This window comes from Canis aureus, chromosome 22 (assembly GCF_053574225.1).
Source record: "Canis aureus isolate CA01 chromosome 22, VMU_Caureus_v.1.0, whole genome shotgun sequence".
Lineage (NCBI taxonomy): Eukaryota > Metazoa > Chordata > Mammalia > Carnivora > Canidae > Canis > Canis aureus.
Window position 1 is genome coordinate 23,932,488 of NC_135632.1, and position 13,374 is coordinate 23,945,861.

Genomic DNA, 13,374 nt, shown 5'->3' on the forward strand with positions numbered 1-13,374 from the left:
TTAAGACCAAAGAGTTTGAGAACTGCTATTGTAGGATACCCAGGGAGCACTAAGTACTTTGCAAACCACAATGAGAGAGAAATGCCCCTTTTCTTTTGATAGAAATAGTCATTTTAAACTTGCCTTTCCAATATTGTCAGTAGACCAGCAGCCATCTACCTATGTTGGAAATCCAGAGTCCTTGAAATCTGTCTTCAATGGCAGCCACAAATAAAATAGATTAAGTTTGCAACAAATAACTTATTTACCTAATGTTAATGCAGCTCACTTAATGGAGAGGTGGGCTTTCTAATTTCTAAAGCACTTTTATTACATTAGCAGTGAGTTGGCAATTAATCTAATAAGTAAGTAGAGATATGAATGTAATCACATTAGAACATTCAAGCTGACAAAGAATGTTCTTTCTCCTCTCTTTCCTTAGAAAGTATTCATGTTGGTATGTGGAGACCACATCTGTATTAGTATCATTATAAAGTACATTTTTAGTGCTCCCACAATGCTAGACTGATGGGGTATTGTATAGACAAACAAATATGTCTCTAAAGTAGAAGTCAGCAAACTTTTTCTGTAAAGGATCAGATGGTAAGTATTTTAGACTTTGTAAGCCACATAGTCTCTGTCTTAACTACTCAGCTCTGCCTTGAAGCATGAAAACAACCATAGACAATACATAAATGAATGAGTGTGGCCGTGTTCCAATAACAAAAAAAGTGGGCAGGATTTAGGCCACACATCAGAGTTTGGGAACCCCTGTTCCAAAGCACCATTAAATCTCTCCCTGCTAGGCTGATTTCACTATATTCAAGTATGCCTGCCTAAAAACTAAGCTAGCCTGAGTTGATGATAGCAAGTTATAATTAATGAGCATCTACAGTATAGGAGGTGTCAGGTGTTTAACCTATATTATCCTCAAAACTCAAAACCATATTCCCAAAGGTAGAAATTATTTTTTCCACTTTACATGTGAAACATAGTAAGGTTAAACAGCTCGCCCAAAGTCATAAGGGTAGGAAGGTATAGAGTTTGGAATGACTCCAAATCTTTCAGATTATCTTTTCTTATTCTAAGATTCCATTTTCAAGATCACCATCATAGAAATGCATTGCTTCCTTTTCTATTCCAAACCTCAGCTGAGTGCTTATTGCCCTCTTACATGACTAAATTTCTTTCATACTGAGCTAAAAGTGTAGAGTGATATGGCCTCCAAGTTATTAAAAATTTCACCATAGCAAAACTTCAGTAAAGTACCTATATCATTAACCTTGCTTGCATCAAGCTGTCCCAAGGGCCATCTTAATGCTGATGGTCAAACAAAAAAAGACAAAAATTCCAGATTGTGTCACATAACCGTACAATTAGACCAGAGTTGTCATTTTTAAACTACAAATTTCTGAGTGTACATTTAAGATATTTTTGAGCTGCTCACGAATTGTTTTATTTCTGGGAATCAGATGCCTTCTTAGTAGTAATCATCCCTGATAGTTGTGTAGTACTTTACAAACTGCCCTTGCACATTGTCTCTTTTATTGATAATAGTCATGGCCTCCACACTTTTTGAATGCTTATCACTGCCAGGTGTTGGACTCAACATATTGCATGGATCAACTCCTTTAATTCTTCCATAGTATGAGGAGGCAAAAGGTGTCATTCTCTCCAATTACTGACCAGGAAACTAAGACTTGAGGAAATTAAATATCTTGTTCCATATCATGCAGATTGTATAACGTGGAATCGGGATTTAACAACAGTTCTTTTTTTAAAAAAAAATTATTTATTTATTCACAAGAGGCAGAGAGAGAGAGAGAGAGAGAGGCAGACACATAGGTAGAGGGAGGAGAAGCAGGCGCCATTCAGGAAGCCTGATGTGGGACTTGATCCTGAGACTTCAGGGTCATGCCCTGAGCTGACGGCAGATGTTCAACCACTGAGCCACTCAGGTGTCCCTGAAAGCAGTTCTTTGTTTTCTTTTTCTTTTTTCTTTTTTAAGATTTTATTTATTTATTCGTGAGAGACCCACAGAGAGAGACAGAGATACAGGCCGAGGGAGAAGCAGGCTCCATGCAGGGAGCCTGATGTGGGACTCGATACTGGGTCTCCAGGGTCAGACCCTGGGCTGAAGGCGGCACTAAACCGCTGAGCCACCTGGGCTGCCCCCTGAAAGCAGCTCTAAAGGCAGTGTGCCCATATTGGATTTTGAGTTACTTGAGGGCAGAGGTCATATCTGATCTTTCCTTCCTTGCTTTATAGTACGTCCACCTGACAACATCTCTGTGCTAACTCTAAATAAATAGTATCTTAAAAGGATGTAAAGTGAAATAGAAAAAGCATTGCAATATACTCCCCAGAGGGGAAAAAAAGGTATTAAAGTGTATGTAAAGTATGATTACAAATATATACTTTTTCTTTTTTCATTCATCCATTCATTCATGAGAGACACACAGAGAGAGAGGCAAAGACAGAGGGAGAAGTAGGCTCCTTGCTGGGAGCCCTATGCAGGACTCATTCCCGGGCCCCAGGACCACACTCTGAGCCGAAGGCAGACACCCAACCACTGAGCCACCCAGGTGCCCTCAAATATATTTTTAAAGAAATAAAAGAAAATTTTGTCTAGATTCTAGAAAAATATTTACCAGAATGTTATTCATAGTTGTGGAATTATGGGTAAGAGTATGGGCCATTTTTTCCTTCTCTTTTTCTATATTTTCTATTTTTAAATAAAAATAACAAAAGTTTAAAATTATCAATGAAAGGAAAAAGAAAAAGTGTGGTCAGCAATTTTAAGTGCAATTCACCAACACATTCCCTGAGGGAGCAACAATCTATTTAAGGAAACAAAGCCTAAAGCTCTTAGAGAGGAATCTAAGGGCATCTAGGAACAAGCTAATGTGGCTTATATCTATTATCAAAGGACGGTAAGAGGGAGGTTCCAATTTTTTAAGATGAGTGCTGAAGCAGAAATAAGGGGGAGAGGTGTGTGAATGTTTTGAGTAAACATGTGGAGGTAGGAATCAGCTAGCAGTGTGTCTGGACGGGAAACGGGCCGTTTAGGTAGACAAACAAGGTTTGCGGACAGACTTATTGACAAAAGCAGCCACTATGGGGTTCTTGACAAGACAAAGGCTGTGGTAATTTGGTACCTTTAAAAATAGAGCAGAAGGACTCTGGGTGTTATGGTGCATGGTGCTTAGTTCTGGGCTAGGGTGGGAGGACTACAAAGGGGAAGATAGATATGTCTACCTCCCATCTTTTTTCTAAGATGCCTTATGAAGTTTCTAGGCTGATATTCTTTTTTTTTAAATATTTTGATTTTAAGTAATCTTAACACCCAAGGTGGGGCTCAAACTTACAACTCCAAGATCAAGAGTCACATACTCTACTGACTGAGTCAGTCAGGAACCCCAAGCTAATATTCTTTACTATATAGAGCCAGTCATATTATTTTCCTGCTCAAAATCTGTCATTGGTTGCCAACTGCTTCCCAGGGCAGGTGTAAAATCTTTGGATAAGTACTCAAGGCCCTTCATATCATGGAGCTGACTTTGCCAGGGTTGTCTCAAACAAACCCAGATGTATAGACTTCTTAGGTTGTAATGGAATTAACCTGCTCAGTGTGCCCCTCTGTTTGCTTTTTCATACCTTCGTGCAATCTGTTCTCTCCCTAGAAATATCCTCTTTACAACCATATTTTCCAGTGCAAATGCATCAGCTCCTTCTCTCTTCCATTGTACATTCATTCATTCATACTTAACCTTGGGTTATATTTATTTGTGTACTTGTCTTACCACCAAAATAGATGGTACTTTGGAGGATTGAAACCAAGTTTTATCCTTCCTTATACATTAACATCAAGTATGGAGATTCTATGATCAATATATTTCCTGAGACTATTTTGTTGAGCTGAAGACTAGAATGACTATGAGCTTCATTCTGCTTTGCTGTAGGCTAGAATTTCAGGGTGGAGGGAATCACCTGATGAAATATTTAATAAAAGTGTGGTAATTAAGGCTGCTTCCCAGAGAGCCTCCTACTCTACACCAGGCGTTCGTATCATTCATTCATTTACATATGTATTCATTCATACATTCAGTAAACACTGAGTACCACTAAAGCCTAGACATGGAAGATGAGGAAATGGTAGAGATATAAAAGAAAATCAGACAAATTCCTCCATTCTGAAAGTTTAGAATGCATTGGAGGAAAAATAAGTTTAAAGGAAGGATATGGATATGTCTACTTCCAGTAATGAAGTACCTGCTTGTTTTACATTATTCTCCCACTGAGAATGGCTAGAAACACTGGATAAGATACAAGAGACATATGTTTGGGCATCCTCAGGCAGTCAAATTTTGAGGAGCCAAAAATGGAGAGGAGAGAAATCCGCTGAAGTAATTCAGACATTCTATCCAGATTTTCCACTCAAGGCACTTTCTCAAGGCTGATTCATAAAACACCATGGGTAGATAGGCTAAGAAGCCTAGCAGAAAATAGTTTCTAAGAAATAAGGAAACTGAGCCAAAGTCTTTGTCGTCTCGTGGGCCTAGAGAAGCAAACTGAAGTTCTGTGTTACTGAGACAGCTAGGGCTCAAGATTCATAGATGTTTTGGAAAAAAACAGTCTGAGTGTCTTATCCTCCCAAGACAATCACCAATTAGCAAATAGCAGCATAAAGAGAAACTGAACAAAAAGCTAGAGCCAGGAGATTATGGTGCTGAACAGATCCTTTGAAAGTCTCACAAAAATTAGCACCGAGGGCATGTCAAGGAACAACAGCCCTTATAAATACAAAGCCTTTCAGTTATAGCCCTTTAAAGACAATATTCAAAGAATAAATGAATAAAAAATGTATTGTGTCTATAAAGATTTTTGAAGAAACCAATCTCTAAGTAGCTCAATCCTAATTGGATATAGGTAACTGCCCAATTCTAACTGCTTGCCAGAAGCTAAAGACTCATCTGAAGCCTTTATAATCTTTCTTACACAGTGTCTGGTATACCAAGAGGCAGAAACAAGAAACAGATAATAAAAACAGATCCATAGGTGATCCAGATATTGTAGTCATCAAACATAGGCTTTAACAATAACTACAATTAATATGTTTAAGACAACAGATACATTGTTTTTCAAACAACCAGCGTTGAAATTGATCTTTGAGGAATACTTTGGATTTAACTCAACCAAGAATGTGATTCTCTAGGGACTTGGGGTTCAGATGTAGCTCATTCTAGCTAAAGGTAGATTACAGAGATGAAGAACAAAGCAGGGAAGGGTCAAATCCAGGGGTATGTGATTCAACGCATGATCAAATATATGTAGGTGGGGAATAATTAATTTTTGTTTGTCTATTTTAGGATTTCTTCAGTAAATCTGACCCATTTCTGGAAATTTTTCGTATGAATGATGATGCAACCCAGCAGCTTGTACACCGAACTGAGGTGAGAAGAGTCATCTTCAGCTGTACCGTCCTATCTCCTAAGATGATAAATTGACCTTTTTTGAGAAACCTCTTACATTTCTTGATGTCTGTAGCTACACATTCAGACCTGGAGTCTTTACTGTCTTTAACAGGACTCTCTGCCTTTTGTACCTTTTTTAATTCTCAACTTAGATGTTAGAAGACCCTTTCACCTAAATTTTTCATTGTTGACCTTTAATACAAACAGCCAGCAACTTATTAATAATAAAAATATGAATATTAGATAACATTCGATGAGAGTGATTAGATGCCAAGCATTGTACTAAGTGATTTATATGCATTATTTTGTTTAGTTCTCATAACAATCCCTTGACATGATTATTATTACCCCCATTTTATAGATGATGAACTGAACCTTTGGAAAGTCAAGTGACTTTCCAAGTTCTCAATAGTTAACAAGAGATAGAGCAGAAGTTTGAACTGAGTTTGTTTGGCCTGAACTTCACTATAATTTAGGAAGCCAATCTGCCTCCCCAGTAAAAGTTCATACAGTGGACTGATGTCAGGCCTATTGTATGAACAGCTGTCCTATCAGCATTTCCTTCTCAAGCTCTCTCCTCTTTTTCCCTGGGGCTCCAAACCTTATCCCTTATTACCCCTACCACCACCCGGTACCACACACACACTCAACAACCAACCCCATTCTCTACTTTTATTTCATTTTATTTACAAACTAGTCCCAGAGAGAGTCTGTAGAGATGAGAGAAATACATTGATAAGGAGGAAGTGGGGTGGTTGTGATGAAATAGCTGAGAGAAGACTGTTGGATATACACACACACGTGCGTGCACACACACACACACATACACATGTACATACACACCAATGGTGGGGTAGGGAAGAAGGAATCCTCATGACTTTCATAGGATGATATTGAGGGTGCCATGTTCACTACTACCCCGTATTAGAAATCCATTTCCATTTTCCTGAATTAATAGAGCTGCAAGTAGCTTTAGGAGAACTTTTTGTGTCTTATTTAAGATAGACAAGAATTAAGTAGTCTTGAATGGGCAAAGTCTATGGATATCTGGTACATAGTTGGCATTTCATAAAACATGCTGAATAAATGAATGAAATATAGATAGTATGTCTGCCACATGTTATAGTACAATGTGATCCTCTGGAATTTAATCCCTGAGGATTGGTTTGAGGTGCAGTAGTTTCCCTGAGTGGCACCTAATTGCCACCACCAAAGAGTCTTTTTCACACATACAGATTTCTGTGGTGGGACAGACTTCTTTCAGGAGAAGTGAGTAAACTTTGGTAAGAACTGGAAGAGGTAGATCCATTCGTGCTTTTGCTCCAGACAGTGAATGAGGGCTTTAAAGTGCAGATGGAAAGGAGATAGAGGGTATTTAATTGATTTCTTCACAAGATCCCCCTCTCCTTTGCTCCTGACAGCAGTCCTTTTCTCATTATTGGTATTGGTAAATTCTCATTCCCAAAAATCTCTAGAATTCCTCCCATACCTCATTGCTGAGGGGCTTCTGGAGTCTCACAAGAAATGTGATTGCAAAGTTTTCCAGTAAGACAGCAACGTAACAGTGATTTTTTGTGTCTTTCTTATTCAACAGATATGAAATAAATACTAGGCAATACTGTTCTCTTGGGGGAAGTACACACACACATGCACACACATACAGATTCTAATTTCAGGAAATTTCTAGTTGCAACTTTGATCTGCTATTGAGATTTTCAAGACCATTGCAATGAAATATCATCACTTCTTAGTGTTTTTATATAAGGACAAGAACTTTAACTCAAACACTTTTATCTAACTTTTCTTCTCACTATCACTCTGATCATCCCCAGGGTATCAGGGCCCAAGACAAAGCCTCACAGGAGCATTATTTTTATACTTTAATGCATTAAAAGAAATTTAATAATGAGTCCATGATACAATCAATAATTCATAGTTATATTAAGGAATCCAGGAGAAGAGAGAATCACTTATAAAATAATTATGTTATTTGGATAGAGAATTAATTTTTTTTATAATGCTGACTTCTTCTAACTAAAAATTTCATAGGAAAGAAAAATCAATATAATAGAGTTCTATTTGACTTCATTTGTAAGTACCCTAGAACAGTCAGTCGTTCTCAAATTTCATGCCTCAGAATCCTATAGGAGACCCATCTCCAGAGTTTCTGTCAGTCGGTCTGGGTGCAACCTAAAAATCTGCACTTTTAAGGTGGTGCTGGTTCTCCTGCTATTCTAAGGACCACACTTTGGGAACCCCTATCTTAAAGTACACAGTACACTCCTAGGCACAGAGTGGATTCTCATCCATTCTAAGCCCAGTAGAATTACTTGAATCATAGTGATGGCAGGCTAAGACTTGATTTGTATGGACCCCTGGGCAGGATTAATTAGTAAGCTGCTTTCAAAAGGATTTCGCTGTACTATAGACTTAGTTTGTGACACTGAAGATCTGAAGATCTGCCCTATTATGCCTTCCTAGATAGCTGGGATAAATATTCTCCTGGGATTTTTCTTTTAAGAACTCCTCTGACATGCACTCTGCTCAAACTCGAGCTCACGAGTTACCAAAACCCATTTAGTTCTTTAGTAGTAGAAATGACCTACTACACTCCATACACCAACTAGTCTTTGAGTGTAAGTCTTTACTTATACTGCCATGGGAATGACAGTCCTATAGAACTAGAGATCCTTTATCAGAGGCCAGAGGCAGCCCTGCCTCCTCAATCCTAGCTCCCTTTGATGTATAACAGGTCATCTCCAGCATCCACATTCTGACAGTATTACTGTCATTATTTATGAGACAACAGCCAGGACAGTGACCACAGGAGTTCTTCCCATAATGACCCACATAGTGGGCACCCTTAAAAGATATGCTACTCCCAAGTTTTTATTAAGACACTATTCCAGGCAATTGTCCTTTTCATAAGCACCACAATGCTTCTCAGTTTTTATGTTGAAATATGAAAATGTCAAGCATTTCCTCCCCAACCCAGCACTTCTTTCTTTTCTCAGGTGGTGATGAATAACTTAAGCCCAGCCTGGAAATCATTCAAAGTATCAGTCAATTCTCTATGCAGTGGAGATCCAGACCGCCGGCTGAAGGTCAGAAATCTGTCTGAGAAATGCAATTGTTTATGTATTTAACTCTCTTCTTTCTCCTCATGTGAATGTTGGCAAACCCAACATTTTCTGTACCACTTCCCCAAATCTCTTAGCATCTTGATGGAAGATGCAGGAGCTATTTCTTCTGCAGGAGCCACTGAAGCTTATGAGATAGTCCAAGATAAATCCTGATTGTGTTATCTTAAGAGGCAAAATCCATGGCTTAAGGGTGCCCACTATGTGGGCACACAGTGACCTTACAGTTCCAAAAGAACAAGGACAGAAGTTGCAAAGTCTCTATGGTCTAGTCATAGAACTCATATGAGGTCACTTCCTCCATATGAGGTCACTTTCTCCACATTCTGTTGGCTAGAGAAAGTCACATGGCTATCTCAGATTCAAAGGGTGAGGAAGTAGACTGCCTCTTGGTGAGAGGAGTTGTGAAGTAATGGTGGCCTTTTTTTGTCCAATTTACCACAAATGCTTTTTGGATATCATGGGAATAAACAAGTTGGAAGAAAAGACACATCGTGAGAATGACCAAAGGACAACCAGAGACAGAATGCAGACTCCAGGAGGCATTTTTTATAATCTAAGGTCTGACCTTGCTTTTGCCTTGGAAGTCCAGAAACTCCAGGTTATCCATGCCCCAGAGTTGATTCTACCAATTCAGGACGATTAAGTTAATTCAGTAGAGACCAGAGCCTATAAACTGAAAGGCCAATTAATCATGTCCCATGAGAAACATGCCCATCAAGCCGATTCAGCATTCACAGTAGCTTAATCAGGGCATTTTCTCTACGTGGGCCAGCTGTCAGAAGGTTGCTGTAATAGTCTGAAAGCAGAGCCAGGGATAGCAGAACCTGCTGGATAACTGGGATGGGGAATGGCTTCAGACTCTGAAAGCCTGGGACCCCTACCTCCACTATGCAAAGATAGGTCCGTTAGGCAGACTAAACATTCATGTGGATCTCTCAGGGCACCTACTCCCCTGGAAACTGTTAGATGGACTTTGCCAATGTTTGTCTTTGTAATTTTACATTTTCCTCACCGTTTTGGCCCACAAACCTTCTCATAGAATTCTTTTGATTTGTCAGTGCTGTCAGATTAGAATCCTGTCTGTTTGGTTAGTCCTGCCTTCTTTAATGTGACCTTATATATCTTTGCCTAATACTGTTCTGTGTGGACTTTGTGCTTGACTTCTCAGCAAACACACTTACCTCCATGCTCTTGAGGAGCAACTCAAAGTTGTCCCTAATATCTTGTCTCCTGTAAAACCTAAGATATTTTATGCCTTATTTGCTATCGGGACTGTCTTTCATGTCAAAACCAGGCCTCCTGGCTGTTTGGGACTTCACACGTCAGCTCATATGCAGAATGCCAAGAGTTTCAGTCTCAGGCATGGGGTGGTTATTATCGCCTGTATTCTGAGCAGCCCCCATCTCATTTCCAGTGAGATAATTGGCCCTATTTGGGGCAGAAATCAAATAATATGCCTACTAGCCATAGATCAACTTTGTCATAGGGAGTTATTAATCGAATAAAAGGGGAGGGTTGTCTGTAATAGCATGAATTAAAATGCAGAAAAGAAGCACTTATGGCCTTGTGAGTGTTCTGCAGTAGAGAAACAAGTGGGAATAAAGGAGATAGATAGTGGATGATAGCTAGATAAGAATGAGAGAGAGAAAGAAATAGGGTATTAGAAGGAGAAGGAAGAAGGGAAGAAGGATCAGAGCTCCTCAACAGCTTTACTGTTGGCATTTGGCTTTTGTTGTGGGGGCTTTTCGTATGCACTCTATGATGTTTAGCAGCATTCCTGGCTACTGGATGCTAGGATACTCCACCCCCATCAGTCTTACAGCCAAAAGTCTCTTCAGACATTGCTAAATTTTTCCTGAAAGGTCTAATTACTCCTGCTTGAGGACCCATGGTTTCCAACTTAGTAAGCATCAGAATCACCTAGACAACTTGCTAAAACACAGACTGCTGAACCTCATCTGTAGAGTTTCTGATATAGGAGATCTAGGGTGGGCCTGAGAATTTTGCATTCTAATGAGTTCCTGGGTGATGCTGCTGCAGCCGGTTTTAGCCTACTCTTTAAGGACGCTGGTGTAGACATTTGCTTCTTTTTTTTTCTTTCTTAAGAGTTATTTATTTGAGAGAAAGAAAAAGAGCACAGGTGAGAGGGAGAGAGAATCTCAAGCAGACTCTGCACTGAGCATCGGGCTCTGTCTTGTGACCCTAAAACCATCACCTGAGCTGAAACTAAGAGCCGGACGCTTAACCAACTGTCCCATACAGGCGCCCCAACGTGTGCTTCTTCATGACCAATTTCCCATAGCCTAGTGTCTCCACAGCATTTTCCAGCACCCAATCTCCCGTTTACCACTGCTTTTCTGCCTGGCACTCATACCTATCTCTACTATCCCAGCCATCTCGACTTTGCACACACCTTTGCACACAGCTTTCTCTCTGTCCGGGATGCCTTCCTCAGTCTGCTTTTCTTGAAACATGTCACTTCCTTTCAGGTCTCTTAAAACTCCCTCCACCTCCAGAAAACTTTCTTTTGCTTCTGTGGGATGGCTTCTAGCCTTCTCTACCTATCCCATTAAAATACCTCTCAACTTGTTTTGAAAATTTTAAATGAAAGACATTTTAAATGTCTTGTTTTAAAATTTCTGTTTAAATCCTGTCTCCTCAGTAGCTGACTTGTTCTTCCAGTTTGCTCCTTCAGGGTGAGAAGTGTTTCGTTCACTGCGTATAAAGGTGTTTAGCATAGGACTTGGCACAGAGCAGATACCCAGTAACTTCTCACTGAGTGAATGGATAGAGGAGAAAGGAAAGTACTGAGAGATCAGCAGGGGATGTCTGACCTTACTGGGGCGGGGACTGATGTGAGGCAGAGAATGATCCATGTCAGTATTTGGTATGGTGGAGTTTACTAGGTCACAAAGCCTATATTGCGCTCATCTGCTTACACTATCCAAATGCAGCTTGTCTAAAGGGTGGGATAGACTTCTGTATTGCCCTGTATATGTATTCATTATTTTGTCACAAAGGCCACTGTGAAACTCTCATAATTCTGCCCCCAGCCAGCTTGCTCCAAAATAAAACGGTACCATATTGGCAGGCAGCATTTCTGTCCATATGGGTGTCATTCTTTCTATCTCCCCAAAAATTAGAAAGTGAATTTAAAAATTTTTAATTTTAAAAACACACTGTCAGGTGAGATTTTCAATCTTGGCAAAATTTTAACACTTAGGTCTTTGTCTCAAATGAGGCTTAGTATCTTTAAATCTCATTTATTCAGAACCCACATGAACACCAAGTTCAAATAACTGACTTTTTATTTTGCTTTTATTTATTCTGTACTGCTCCTTTGTGTAAAACATAAAAGCATTCAAAGAAGCATTTTTTCAGATACTGATGTTTTAACTTATTATGGAAATGTTCAAACGTATATAAAAGTAGAAAGATAATATGATAACTCCCCATGCCCAGCACACAACTTCAACAATTACTATCTCATGGCCAATTTTACTTCACACACACCCCGTAATAGTCATTTCCCCCCTACTCTTCCCACCAGATTATTTTGAAGCAAATCCCAGACCAGGGCAAATTCATCCATTAAGCACAATGCCAGGGCCCAGTAGACTTTCAGGACTCCACGAAGACATTTTAATTTCTTTTAAGATTAGAAGGGAAAAACTGAACTTGTAAGATTGAATAAAATGCTTTTAATTTTTTCTCACCTCAGAAAGCAATGACATCCCCAAAATCTACTGTGGTGGGAGGGGGTAAAAATGCTGAGGGCCAATGAAGGTCATGGTGTGGCCCCATCTCAAAGATCACTTCACCCCCAAAATGCTTCAGCATGTATTTCTAAATCATTTTACAAACAAAACCATTATATAATATCTGATTATTAATCTAAGAATATTAACCAAATCTCCTTAATATTATCAGATATTCAGCCACTATTCATACTTGACTGATGGCCTGCCTCATTTATTAAAAAAAAAAAAAAAAAATGCTTTTTCTTTTTTTTTTTAATTGGGATCTAAATAAGGTCCAAGCATTGCATTAGACCAAATACCTCTGAAGTCTCTTTTAATCTGTTAGTTCTTTCTCCTTTTTTTACCCCTTGCAATTTACTTATTGAAGAAACCATGTTGATTTATCCTATAGCATTTCTCACATTCTTGTTTCCTATTAGTGAGTAGTTGGGCTTGATCAGATTTGGGATCTGTTTTCTAGCAAAAGTGTTAAGTGATGTGGCTTTCTTACAAAAGTGTTAAGTGATGTGAACAGTCTTTGAAGAACATTGCCTACATTCTTTCGTTTGTTAGGGCTTCCCAAATGGCAACTTTCTAATTCTATCATTACTTATCTATTGCTTAATGTCTTCTGTATAGAAAAACTTTCCCTTTATACCTATTTAATTTCCTAGCTGTGATTCATATAGGAGAGAAAAAACACTTTACTTTTCCTTCTTTTTAAACCAATTTTCAGAATAACAAATTACTTCTCTAGCATGCTCCATAAATGACTAGTGAAGAACCCCAGCATTATTAAGAATTTATGGATTTTTAAAATATATCTGAGAGTTTCGATCTATTTCAGTTATTATTATTCCTCTGAAATCTTAAATTTCTGCATGTTTAACCAATGAAAAGTGCTTTAAGTTAACTCGAGTTCTTTTGACATAAACTTGGTAGTATATTATAGTTTCCTTGCTTTCTGGTACACATTTTAAAATTCATGAATTTTGAAATTTCGAATTTTTTTTATCCATCGGATCTATCTTTCTGTGG

The 13,374-nt window shown here is 38.8% G+C and overlaps 1 protein-coding gene across 4 annotated transcripts in view; it reads left to right on the forward strand.

Annotated features, from left to right (window-relative positions):
* Window positions 1-13,374, forward strand: part of CPNE4 (copine 4) — a 462,790-nt gene that overhangs the window by 342,172 nt on the left and 107,244 nt on the right. For all 4 annotated transcript variants that reach the window (XM_077865181.1, XM_077865182.1, XM_077865184.1 and 1 more), the window contains exons 6-7: window positions 5,349-5,432; window positions 8,468-8,557. In XM_077865181.1, coding sequence (XP_077721307.1) covers window positions 5,349-5,432; window positions 8,468-8,557 — 174 coding nt within the window. The remainder of the gene's footprint in view (window positions 1-5,348; window positions 5,433-8,467; window positions 8,558-13,374) is intronic.